Here is a 13,540-nt window from a genome sequence, read left to right as displayed (position 1 = left end):
TCCTTCAATAAAACTAATTTCTGTTAGCTGGAAATAATAACCAAGTTTAATACACCACTAGTAGTATAGGTCACCTTGCAGTACTTTTTATTTTTGGCTGCATTGGGTCTTCGTTGCTGTGCGCGGGCTTTCTCTAGTTGTGGTGAGCGAGGGCTACTCTTCATTGTGGTGTGCAGGCTTCTCATTGCGGTGGCTTCTCTTGTTGTGGAGCATGGGCTCTAGGCGCGCGGACTTCAGTAGTTGTAGCGTGTGAGCTCAGTAGTTTTGGCTCGCGGGCTCTAGAGTGCAGGCTCAGTAGTTGTGGCGCACGGGCTCAGTTGCTCCACAGCATGTGGGATCCTCCTGGACCAGGGCTCGAACCCGTGTCCCCTGCATTGGCAGGCAGATTCCTAACCACTGCGCCACCAGGAAAGTCCTGCAATACTTTTAATAAGATAGATAATTTGATTCATGTGAATTTGAATGAAGACTGATTTAACTGTTTAGTAAAGAACATAAATTACCTTATCTTGGAAATGTACTCTTATTCACTAACTGGTACAAGGATTGAGAAGGGGAATACTGGGCTATCTCATCAAGAGACTGGGATTTGGGGCCTATCTTTATAAGCTTAGACAAGATGTTTTACCCATCTTTTTCTGTTTTCTCATCTTTAAAATGAGGGGTTTTATTAGATCAGTGGTTCTCAAACTTTTGTGTTAGGGTTCCTTGTCATTCTTCAAAATTACAGGATCCCAAATAGCTTTGGTTTATGTGAAGTATATCTAGTGTTACTATATTAGAAGTTTAAACTGAAAAATATTTTAAGCATTTCTTAACTCATTTTAAAATAACAATAAACATATATTAACATAAATAACAAAGTTTTATGAAATATGCCCTTATTTTCCAAAAACAAAAAAATTAATGAGAAAAGTAGCATTATTTTACATTTTTGCATCTTTTTACTGTCTAGCCTTGTAGAAGATAGTTGGATTCTCACATCTGATTCTGCCTTTAATTTGCTGCAATTTTCATGTCAGGTAGCTTCTAGAAAACTCCATCGTACACTTACGAGAAAATGATAATGAAAAGGGCAGATAACATCTTAGTATTATTATGAAAATATGTTTGACCAAGAGGACACCCTGAAAAGATTTCAGAGATCAAAGAGTTTCCTGGATCACTCTTTGAGGACCACTTAATTAAATCACTCCTAGGATTACTCCAAGCTTCAAAAATTCTCATATTGATGACATGTGCCTAAAAATTTTCTTTACTAGAATCACCATTTTCCAAAACTATTTAAGTTGACTTTCTCCCCTTATGGGTAACTTGTCAGCCACTCAGTAAAAGTCTCACTGACATCTCATATTTTCTCACCTCTCTCAAATCAGTATCTTCTCTCTCTGATAGTACCTTCAGGCTTCATATCATTGCTAAAGAGTATTTTAGAACTATGATGATTTGGCTCCCTACAAATTATTCCATCTGATTTCATTTGGGCCTTCACTGTAGCCAGTTGTGTGTTGTCTTTGTCTCATTCATCTTGGCAGCCTTTTGGTCCCCTATAAACTATTCTAAATCTTTCTACTCTTAAGCACTTAAACTTCCACTACCTTTTTTCTCTACTCTCATCAGATAGTTTTACCCCCTATTTTCAAAGACAGTTGACGCCATCAGAAATGTCCTTCTTCTCCACCCCAATCAGTTCTTTTGTTCCCATCTCTCTCCTGTATCATAGAGTTTGCATGAAAAATCCTTCTTGTTCCCCATTAAATTCACTTCCTACTTTTCTGCACTTTCTTTCCTCTTGTCTTCAAACATACATGGTTCTTCTCCCTCCTTGAAAAAGAACCTTAATTTGAACCTGCTGCCTCTTCTGGCCACTATCCTGTTTATTCCCTTCCTTTCATAGCCAGACTTCAATGGTAAGGGGGCCACACACACTGCTTTCTCTTTTTCACTCTTCATGAACCTTCTTAACCTTTTCTGAGTTTTTAATCTCTTTCCCTGCTCTGCTGCATTAAATGCTGTTGACCACCCCTTTGTTCAAGGAACAAATTGCAGTTGAAAGGACAGCTATAATGGAGCTATAGTAAAGGTCAGTACAAATGCAAGATATAACTGATACCATTATTATGATTATTGAAATACGGGTCTCCATTCTGTGACCCAAGCATGTGTTTATAGTATGGAAACAGCTATACCACGATTCAGAAAACTGGATTCTAACTGGCTGGTAACCATGAGACCTTGGGCAAGTTACTTAACTGGTACAAGCTTCATTTTTTTCATCTGTGCACTAGAAATATCTCTGCCTGCATCGTAATTTGCTGTGAAGATTATATTAAGTAATTATATAAGGAAGTACCTTGAAAACTTTAAAGAATCATACAAAATATGTTTATATTAATTATTTTTATTATTACTTCTTGAATTGCTCCCCTAGTATCTTTTCCTATCCTGAAAGTGTTTTTCAAGATGCATTTCATTGTTCTAAAATGTTCATCTTTCTCAAAATTCTCTCAGAAAGATTTCATCCATTCCTCCCAGCCTTAACAGTAATTCTTCTCAGTTGGATGAATTTGCATATTCTTAGATATCTCAAGCCTTTGCCTTCCTCCTGAGTACCAAGTCTGCATTTTCAATTGCCAACTGAACAATTTAGTCACTCTTTTTTTTTTTCTTTTTTTTTTATATACATAAGGCAGTTTGGAGAATGCAAAGACATAACCTTCAAGGAGCTTCCAGGCTGATAGAAATGTATATATACATTTTGGTCCCCTATAAAAGTAGATAAAATGAGGTTAAAAACTAAAACTGAAATGGTAAAATGTAGTGGGAATATAGAGGAGGTAGATTTTAAACTGTTTCAGAGAAATAATAGAACTTAACCTAAACAAAGTCAGGAGGGGGAAAAGGACATCTCAAGAATAGCTAAGAACATGAGCAAACAGTCATGAATAAGAAGGCTAGGATACAATTAGCAGGTTCAGGGTGTAGGAAAACCATAGGGTATGTGAAGGGGAAGAAAGTTGACAGCAAATCGTATTAGTTCTAAAGATGTGCTATTTTCCCCTCAAATGCACCATATTTAAAAGCAAATTTCCTTTCCCCTTCTACCCATTTATTTCCAAAAAATGAATTACCTTTCCACCATTGCATTAGATTGCGACCTTATATAAGTCTTTATAACCAAATGGTGGACTCACTATGTCTCGCACATTCTTTGTACTCTTTTTCCCACTATCTAGAATATTTACTTCTCTTCAGCATCTCTTCAGCTTCTTCCTATTTAAAATCCAGTTCAAATTATTCTTCTATCAGAACACTTTTCAGAACTGAGACTGAAATCTTATCTTCGTTTTCCAACATTTTTTAAAGCATTAATTATATACTATTATGATTTGACAAATATATATTTTTTGATTGTTCTCCTCAACTGTTACTTAAATTTTACAGTGTTATGTAACTTATCTCATGTTTTTGTTTTCCTCTCTGATTACATTATAAGCCTTTACCAGAGCAGAGACCGTTCATTGTAACATATCTTCGTGTCTCCCACATTGCCTCATACAGCAGCTATGTGGAGAATTACGTCTTTGGGCCTATTTTGTAAATCAAAGGCAGGGCTGAGTAAAAAGCATTAAATTTATGGGTTACTTTCTGCTTCTGAAAAGAATTTTGACTAAAAATTTTATCTCCCTAATTTATAACTTTTGTATTGTATTTTGTGTGATAGTGATTCTCTGTCATCTACTCTATCTTGTATTTGAGATTATATTTTCTCCCAGTTGATCAGAAATAGAAACAGTTGAACTGAATCAGAGTAATTCATAAGAAACCCCTGAGCACTGAAAACATTACATCTGTGTCTTCATTGCTTGTTCTCTGCCCTAGAAAAATCTTAGATATTGTCTAAAATTTGGATTTTTCAAACATTTCAGGTGACTTTTTAGGTGTTTTATTTTTTTATAGGTATGGAAAAGTTGAAGCCACTCGCATATTGTTAGAGAAAGGAAAGTGCAATCCAAACCTTTTGAATGGACAACTTAGTTCTCCTCTTCATTTTGCTGCTGGAGGAGGACATGCTGAAATAGTACAGATTCTCCTAAACCATCCAGAAGTTGACAGAGTAAGTTATTTTCCAGGCTTTTTTTTTTTTTTTTAATGATCAAACAGTGAATAACAATGACACTAAAATGTTAAGTTATACACTTGAGAGGTCAGCTGAAAAATAAAAACAAATTTCACTTACTATATAAAATAAGTAATATTTATGATACACTTTGCTTTTGTACATACTTTTTTAGATTATAGTAAAATATGTCTCACATAAAATTTACCATTTTAGCTATTTTTACATGTACATTGGCATTAAGTACATTTACATTGTTTTAGAACCATCACCGCCATGCATCTACAGAATGTACATAAAATTTAACCTCTTTTCACTTTATAGTGTATTTTCTCAAAAATATCTTTAAGAAGGAAAAGGATATTTTGGAATTTGTACTAACAAGTATTTTGGGGCTTCCCTGGTGGTGCAGTGGTTCAGAATCCACCTGCCAATGCAGGGGACGGGGGTTTGAGCCCTGGTCCGGAAAGATCCCACATGCCGCGGAGCAGCTAAGCCCATTCACCACAACTACTGAACTTGTGCTCTAGAGCCTGCGAGCCACAGCTACTGAGCACACACGCCTAGAGCCCGTGCTCTACAACAAGAAAGGCCACCACAATGGGAAGCCCACACACCACAACGAAGAGTAGCCCCCACTCGCCCCAGCTAGAGAAAGCCCGTGCACCGCAACAAAGACCCAGCGCAGCCAAAAATAAATAAATTAAATAAATAAAATTTTTTTAAAAAAGCTTTAACAAAACCTTTGTTGTTACTATAATCAGAACTTTTTTTGGGGGGGCGGTGCGCGGGCCTGTCAGTGCTGTGGCCTCCCCCACTGCGGAGCACAGGCTCCGGACGCACAGGCTCAGCGGCCATGGCTCACGGGCCCAGCCGCTCCGCGGCATGTGGGATCCTCCCGGACCGGGGCACAAACCCACGTCCCCTGCATCAGCAGGCGGACTCCCAACCACTGCGCCACCAGGGAAGCCCTATAATCAGAACTTTTGAAAAACAATAATCACATTGATTAGTGCTTTGAGTCATCTTTGGCAGTTCATGTTTAAGTATAGCATGCACTAAGTTTGCTTAATATGTACTTAACACTTGACAATAGTTTTGTAATGAAACTGTGATATTTTCCCTTATTTGTACATTTGTAATGCCTTTTATCTTTAACCTTTTCTTTTTCCCCCACATTTCTAGCACATAACAGACCAACAAGGAAGATCTCCTTTAAATATTTGTGAAGAAAACAAACAAAATAATTGGGAAGAAGCTGCAAAATTGTTGAAGGAAGCCATTAACAAACCAGTAAGAATTATCTTCATAAATACTAATTAGAGCCAAGCATTGTATTTAAATTGATAAGTAATTTGAGGATCTGTGTCAAGGGTGGAAGGATATAAATGTATGGATGGCTTCTTTCCTGCTTTTATAAAACCTCATGGTTAGACTTCATAGGTATTAAATTTGTTATCATCCCTAACATTTGGACATTTATTCTTGCATATCAAAATAAAACTGCATAAATAAATCTTTCGATCAGTTAAAATTAATCTAATTTCCAGTATAATCTGTATACTTGGTATGCCGATTACAAATTTTAACCTGTTCATTGGAGCATCTCTCTCTACTTAGGCCTTCTAAGTAATATATTTGTAAATATTGGGCTGGCCAAAAAGTTCGTTCGGGTTTTTCTATAATGTATGAAAAACCTGAACGAACTTTCTGGCCAACCCAATAATAATATTACACATCATTTGGTAATTTAGTTTCGGCAAGTTGTCATCTATTACAGATTCATCTTCCTCCTCAAGATAATGAATGGGTTAAAATAGGAGATTTCTAAGTCTTTTATTCTGCCAGTTCAACCTGGCCTTTCCCCCTACTTACGTACAAAATAATTAGCAGTGACATTAAAATAGAGAAGAATTAACAATTAGAAAAATCTCAGTTATGCCTGAAAGTTATAGTGATGTTAAAACTGCTATCAGTTTAAAAATTGTTTGGAAACTTGAAAACCAGATAAAAGGATTTATACCAACTGATAAAGGATAAAAGTTATACCAACAGGTATAACCCATATGTTTGAGCCTTTCCAGACATTTCTATTAAGTAGGCAATGAGTATTTGTTGAATATTTTTGTAAATTTAACACCATAAAATGCTGAAAGTGATGTGATAAAGAATACGTATTCTTTATTTATTCAGTACATGATCTCTGCCTTTAAGGAAAATTACACACATTCATACACATTTTTGTCAAAACACTATTCCCTGAGTACAGGACAAAAGCAAAGAAATAGATAAGCAGTACAGGCACCCTTATGTTATACTTCGTTGCAATTTGTTTTCTATTTGTATAGTTAAAACACATTTTTAGGGACTTCCCTGGCAGCACAGTGGTTAAGAATCTGCCTGCCAATGCAGGGGACACGGGTTTGAGCCCTGATCCAGGAAGATCCCACATGCTGTGGAGCAACTAAGCCCATGCGCCACAGCTACTGAGGCTGTGCTCTAGACCCCGCGAGCCACAACTGCTGAAGCCCATGTACTGCAATGAAGAGTAACCCCCTCTTGCCACAACTAGGGAAAGCCCGTGTGCAGCAACAAAGACCCAACACAGCCAAAAATGAATAAATAGATTTTGTAAAAAACCACATTTTTATTTCTTATATAATTTTTATATCTGAATGTATAAAAGGAATTAGGTACTTTTATCTAAAATGAACTGTCCTGGAAGTTGTTTGGTGGCATCAGTTACTTCCTATAACAATAAAAATGTATTGAGAATATCATTTCTCTCTGGGATTTTCTGAACAGGAGGAAAGAAACTGGCTCATGGTCCATTGTTTCATAACTTTTATCTGCAAAGTCTTTTATCACAGATTCCTCTTAGGACAAATTATTGCTGGTACACATTTCTACATTCTAATTTGTGGCTCACTAAACTCACGAGGTACTTGACTAACACCAGATTTAGTTAACCAAGTCTATATCCCCCATTTGATATTTACATTGTACATTAATGGCTTTAAAATATCCTTTCAGAAGATTTTGAAGTTGAATATTTTTAAAAAACCCATTTGCCTTAGTTTCTCAAACTTATTTGACCATGGAATATTCAGAGGAAAACATGTTAGAAAATATAAATAATGAAAAAAAATTTTTTTTAATATCGCTAGAAGGTCCAGTGGTTAGGACTCTGTGCTTCCACTGCAGGGGGGGTGCAGGTTCAATCCCTAGTTGGTGAAGTAAGATCCCGCAAGCCACATGGCAAGGCAAAAATAAATAAATAAAATACTGCCAGAAGATTCTCACTTGAAGTTGTTTTTAAGCAGATGAAGTTGAAATTAAAGCATTTTGTTGTATTGGGATGTATAATTTATAACCAGGTTGCATAATTTATTATCATTCTTTGTCCTAGTATGAAAAAGTTCGAATATACAGAATGGATGGATCATACCGTTCTGTTGAACTGAAGCATGGAAATAATACCTCAGTGCAGCAGATAATGGAAGGAATGCGTCTCTCTCAAGAAACACAGCAATATTTCACTATTTGGATCTGTTCAGAAAATCTCAGTAAGAAATTTGTTATTCTGTTGTATAAACCTGATTGTTCCTTTTTGAGAGTAGGTTGGTAAACTTAAGTATAGCATCAATTATTATTGACTTTTAAATTTTCAAATGAGACAGTGTTCTTCTCTTTTATACAGATTGTTTATGTTCAGACTGCTGAAACAGATAAGCCTCTGCTTCCTCCTGGCCCCTCTTTGTTCATACAATGGTTTGTTTTTTTTTTTTTTTTTTGTGGTACGCGGGCCTCTCACTGTTGTGGCCTTTCCCGCTGCAGAGCACAGGCTCCGGACGCGCAGGCTCAGCGGCCATGGCTCACGGGCCCAGCCGCTCCGCAGCATGTGGGATCCTCCCGGACCAGGGCACGAACCCACGTCCCCTGCATCGGCAGGCGTACGCTCAACCACTGTGCCACCAGGGAAGCCCGCATACAATGTTTGAAATGATAAAAACCAAAACATTTTTCTTTGGCAATGAATTTGATTTGAATGCTGTTAAACGTAGTGCTCATCCAACTTGCCTTTATTTTCAGTGCTCACCTCATCTCAGAATAATACAGATTTTCTTTTTCTGTATATTGGTTTTCTATCAGATCTTTGTTATTTAAACTCGACCCAATGTCATTATAGATTTGTCTCTCAGACAAAGTATTGCAGATACATAAGGAATTTCATTGAGGTGGTTGTGATTGGTTATCTAGTGATTTAATTGTATTTTTTTAAACACCAAATTCTACTGATTTTCTCATTAAATAGGCTATCATGGAATTAAGGATCTTAAATATATTTGATAAATTTTATTCATTTTCAGATTTAGTCTCATAATTCTTATATTCTTAATAAACAATTAACTTCAAATTGGGTAGTAATGTTGATTAAAGTCAATATTGATTTAAATTTAGACCTATAATTTGTGTGTGTTCAGTACTTAGGTACAGAGAGTTTGATAAAAAGTTTCTATGTGTTGATATAATTGGTTCATTTTTACATTATCATTTATAAAAGGAAAGATGTTTTTCAGGCCTTCAACTCAAGCCTTATCATAAGCCATTGCAACATGTTCGTGACTGGCCAGAAATACTTGCTGAATTGACTAATTTGGATCCCCAAAGGGAGACACCGCAGCTTTTCCTAAGAAGAGATGTGAGACTTCCTTTGGAAGTTGAGAAAAAGGTTTGCTCAGAAATCTTTTTTACAGTCATTTAAATGTTCAGAATCTACTGAGTTCCTGTTTTAAGCACTAGAGGCAAAAATTGTACTCTTCCTTTACAGGAGGTTTTATTTCTGTTTTTCTGTTCAATCCTTACATCCCTGTTTTAAGTGGTAGGGTTTGAGTGAGTCTACTTACAAAGCCCCTGGTTGGTTTTTCCATTTCCCCACCTCCATTGTCTTAGAATACAAAAGAAATAGAGAATCCATCCTAAAGAGAATTACCAACCAGATGGGAGAAAGATTTTAGAGTAGAAAAAAATTTTAGAGTAGTTAGAAAGGGAGTACAGTGTCAGATAAACTTAATAAAGGGCTAATCAGTTGCGTAAGTTTCAAAGGAGCAAAGAGATGCATTGGTGTAAGGGGAGAACAGAAAAAACATTCTGGATAGAGAAGATTATATTTACAAAGGGGACATTAAAAAGTTATCCTCAACAGTCGGTAAATAGCTGTTTTTGACTCAACAGAGAACTATATAGATAGTAAAAAATGAGAATGGAATTTACATTTGATTACAAAAAGGTCTGTCCCAAACAATTATGTTTGGATTTGAATTACTGTAAATTTTAGAGGAGAAGTGAAATAATGTCATCTGAGGGACGACTGGACAAGGAAGAAACCTAAGGGAGATGTTACAAGTTAAACTAGGTGATAATCTAAATACAGTGGTAGCTGTGAAAACTGGGGGAAAAAGAAAACTTCCAGGCTCTCATAAATTTGGTGAAGAAAAAATACACAATTTCCAGATTCTTTATTCAAGAAAATATTAAACAGACATGGTTAAACAAATTTTAGCACATGAAAATTTCAGTGACCTTGTCCAAACTTGGTAAATGTTTTATGCCTGACTATTCATATTGTCCCTCTTCTGTTATCAAACTAAAGGTAAAAAAGCCATTTGACAAAATCCAGTAGCCTTTCATGGTAAAACTCTCAGAAAACTAGGATAGATGGGAACTTGCTCAGTGTAATAAATGGCATTTATGAAAAACCCACAGTTAACATACTCAGTGGTAAAAGACTGAAAACTCCTCCTAAGAACAAGACAAGGATACCTGCTTTCACTACTGCTGTTTAACAAAGAGCTAGAAGTTCTAACCAAAGCAATGAGCCACACTCCCCCAACCACCACCGCCCAAAAAAAAGGAAAGAAAGAAAAGAAAAAAAAAGAAAGGCATCCAGATTGGAAAGGAAAAAGTAAAACTGTCTCTGTTGATCACAAATGACATTATCCTGTATATAGGAAATTCCAAAGAATCTACACAAAAGCTACTAGGGCTAATAAATGGATTCAGCAAAGTTGTAGGGTACAAGCTCAACACACGAAAATTAGTTGTTTCTATAACCAGCCACAGACACTCCCCCCCCAAAAAAAAGGAAACTAAAAACTCCATTAAAATAACTTCTAAAAGAATAAAATACCTAGGAATAAATTTAGCAAGAGAGCTGCAAAACTCGTACACTGAAAACTACAAAAACATTGCTGAAATAAAGAAGACATAAGTAACTAGAAAGACATCCCATGTTCAAGGATAAGAAGACTTAATATTTTTAAGACATCAATACAAGCAAAGTGATCTACCAATTCAACACAATTCCCTAACAACAGACGTTTTTGCAGGAATGGGAAAGGCAATCCCCAAATTCATTGCAAAGGGCCTTGAATAGCCAAAACATTCTTGAAAAAGAAGAATAAAGTTGTGGGATTCACATTTCCAAATTTCTTACCACAAAGCTACAATAATCCAAACAATATGGTACTGGTATAAGGATAGACATAGACTAGTGGAATAGAATTGAGAGTCCTGAAGTAACCCCATATATCCATGCCAACTGCTTTTTGACAAGGATGCCAAATGCATCCAATGAAGAAAACATAGTCTCTTCAACAGATGATGCTGGGACAACTGGAAATTCATATGCAAAAAGTATAAAATTAGACCCTGATCTCACCACATCAGAAATTGACTCAGTGTATCAATAACCTAAATATAAAAGCCAAAACCATAAACCTCTTAGGACAAAATATATGGGTAGTCTTCATGACCTTAGATTTGGCCTTGGAGTTTTAGATATGACACCAAAAACATGAGTAACAAAAGAAAAAAATCGTTAAATGAGACTTCATCAAAATTAAAAGCATTTGTAAATCAAAGGACATTGTCAAGAAAAAGACAAGCTAGAGAATGCAAGAAAATATTTGCAAATCATAAATCTGATAAGTGTTTACTATCCAGAATATTAAAAGAACTACAACTCCACAATGAAAAGACAACCCAATTAAATTGGGTAAAGGACTTAAATATCATTTCTCCAGTAAAGATATATAAGTGGCCAACAAGCACATGCGAAGACGCTCAGCATTATCAGTCATTAAGGAAATGCAAATCAAAACACAATGAGAAACCACTTCACACCTACTAGGATGGTTGTAATAATAAAAATTTATAAAAGAAGATGTTGAGTTTTGATGAAGACATAGAGAAATTGGAACCCTTGTATGTTGTAGGTAGGAGTGTAAAATGGTGCGGCTGCTGTGGAAAATAGTTGAGTGGTTCTTCCAAAAACTAAGCATAGAATTACCATTTGATCCAGCAATTCCACTCCTAGGTATATACCTAAAGGAAACAAGAACTCAAACAGATACTTGTATTCCAGCATTCTTAACAGCATTATTCATAATAAACAAAAAGGTGGACACAAGCTAAGTGTTCATCAACAGATAAATGGATGAAGAAAATGGAATATTATTCAGCCATAAAAAGGAATGAAGTTTTGATGCATGTCATAACATGGATGAACCTTGAAAACATGCTAGGTGAAATAAGCCATACACAAAAGGACAAATACTGTTTGATTCTACTTATCGTAAATAAATATCTAGAATAGATACCATAAACAGAAAGTATATTAGTGTGATGGGGGAGAGAATGAGGACTTAATGGTTACAGAGTTTCTGTTTGGTCAATGAAAATATGGAAATAGTTGTGATTATTCACAACATTGTGAATGTAATTAATGCCACTAAATTCTATAGTTAAAAATAGTTAAAATGGCAAACTTTGTTAGCAGTTCTTAAAATGTAATAGATGTATGAAATTTGCAAATAATCTAAATATACTCAGCCTGTCTTCTTTCTAAGTAAAATTTTTAAAGTTGGCTGGTAGAGAAAGAGCAATAATGATAATACTCGGATATTAATTAATTGCATATTATGTTACAAATAATACAAAGTAGGTTCAAGTGAAAAGAAGCAAGGCTTAGTGAGTACTTAAGGTGAATCAGAATATCACGATCTGATAAAGTGGTTGCGTTCTTTTTCACTCATTGTGTAATTGAAAAATTCCTATTTTTACCACCTGAAAAATAGAAGAATTGTATTTTTTTGGTTAGGATTATTCTTTTAGGATGAAAAGAGCCTGCTTTCATTTAAAAAGAACAATTGTTGACTAATAGTCACTGAACACACTATGAGGAATTATAATTATTCTCTATTCAAACTCTTCAAATTCTTTAAGTCAATTTTTATTAGAAAAATGTTTTCTTTCATTTTTTCCCAACAATTATTTTGAGAAATTAAAAACCCATAGGAAAGTTGAAAAAGTAATAAACTTCATGCCATCATATACCATTCATTAAATTCACTAATTGTTAACATTTTGCTACATTTGTTTCATCTTCCCTCTCTTTTGGTTGTGAACCATTTAAAATTGAGTTGCAGACATCCTGGCACTTCATCCTTAAATATTTTAACATCCATCTTCTAAGAACAAGGATGTACCTACATAGTACAGTACCACTTTCACCCTAATAAAATTAATGTTTCCATAATAACCTCTAATATCAGACCCATATTCAAATTTCCCCCCAATTTTTCAGTCTCTTTTAACTCCCAACTGAAGGAGCTAGTCAGCGTTCATGCTTTGCATTTGATTACTGTCTCTTTAAGTCTCCTTTAGTCTAGAGCAATCCCCTTATCTTTTTTTCCCCATGAAATTCTGTTTCAGTTTTTTTAATATTATCAATATATGGAGTATTATATTATTTTAGTTAGTATGACAACATTTCTTTTGCCATAAGGAATTTGGGTCATTTTGAATCATATTTGGAAACATACTAAGTATTCATTCAGAATCTCTATAATTGGTGATTATTTCCAAGTAGAAATGTATTCTTTAGGCTGGCATTTTTCAATGTTTGTTAATCTTATCAGATAAAGTGAAACTTTAAAGTTTTCAAAACTTAAAAAAGTATGCTCTCCTTTAGTGTTATTTGAAAGTGCAAAGTACTGAATATTTTTTAGTCAAATAAAAAATGTTAAGCTTTTTTCAAACTTCATGTGTCCTTCTGGGAGTTAATACTTCCTTTTATCTTCTTTGAGGTTCATTACTGTATTGGGTGAAGCACAGACTGTAGAAGAATGTTTGAGGAATATAAAGAGTTTAAGTAAAATTGTACTATAAGTTATACACACTCATATCCATAAACTGATGATAATTTTATTGAACTGTGAATCAGAGGTTAGCAACCTATGGCCTATTGCTGTATCTGACCTGTTGCCTACTTTTGTATATCCTGCAAGCTATTAATGGTTGAAAAAAATTCAAAAGAATATTTCATGTCATGTGAACATTTCATGAAATTCAAATTTC

General features: G+C 35.1%; 1 protein-coding gene across 6 annotated transcripts in view; it reads left to right on the top strand.

Annotated features, from left to right (window-relative positions):
- Nucleotides 1–13,540, top strand: part of KRIT1 (KRIT1 ankyrin repeat containing) — a 43,438-nt gene that overhangs the window by 15,140 nt on the left and 14,758 nt on the right. For all 6 annotated transcript variants that reach the window (XM_089917627.1, XM_089917626.1, XM_089917628.1 and 3 more), the window contains 4 exons: nucleotides 3,961–4,117; nucleotides 5,306–5,413; nucleotides 7,530–7,686; nucleotides 8,701–8,852. In XM_089917627.1, the coding sequence (XP_089773753.1) occupies nucleotides 3,961–4,117; nucleotides 5,306–5,413; nucleotides 7,530–7,686; nucleotides 8,701–8,852 (574 nt within the window). The remainder of the gene's footprint in view (nucleotides 1–3,960; nucleotides 4,118–5,305; nucleotides 5,414–7,529; nucleotides 7,687–8,700; nucleotides 8,853–13,540) is intronic.

Source organism: Delphinapterus leucas, chromosome 9 (genome assembly GCF_059928025.1).
Source record: "Delphinapterus leucas isolate spDelLeu-1000000601 "Yukka" chromosome 9, BTC_Dleu_Yukka2, whole genome shotgun sequence".
Lineage (NCBI taxonomy): Eukaryota > Metazoa > Chordata > Mammalia > Artiodactyla > Monodontidae > Delphinapterus > Delphinapterus leucas.
This window is presented reverse-complemented; position numbering and strand designations above follow the sequence as displayed.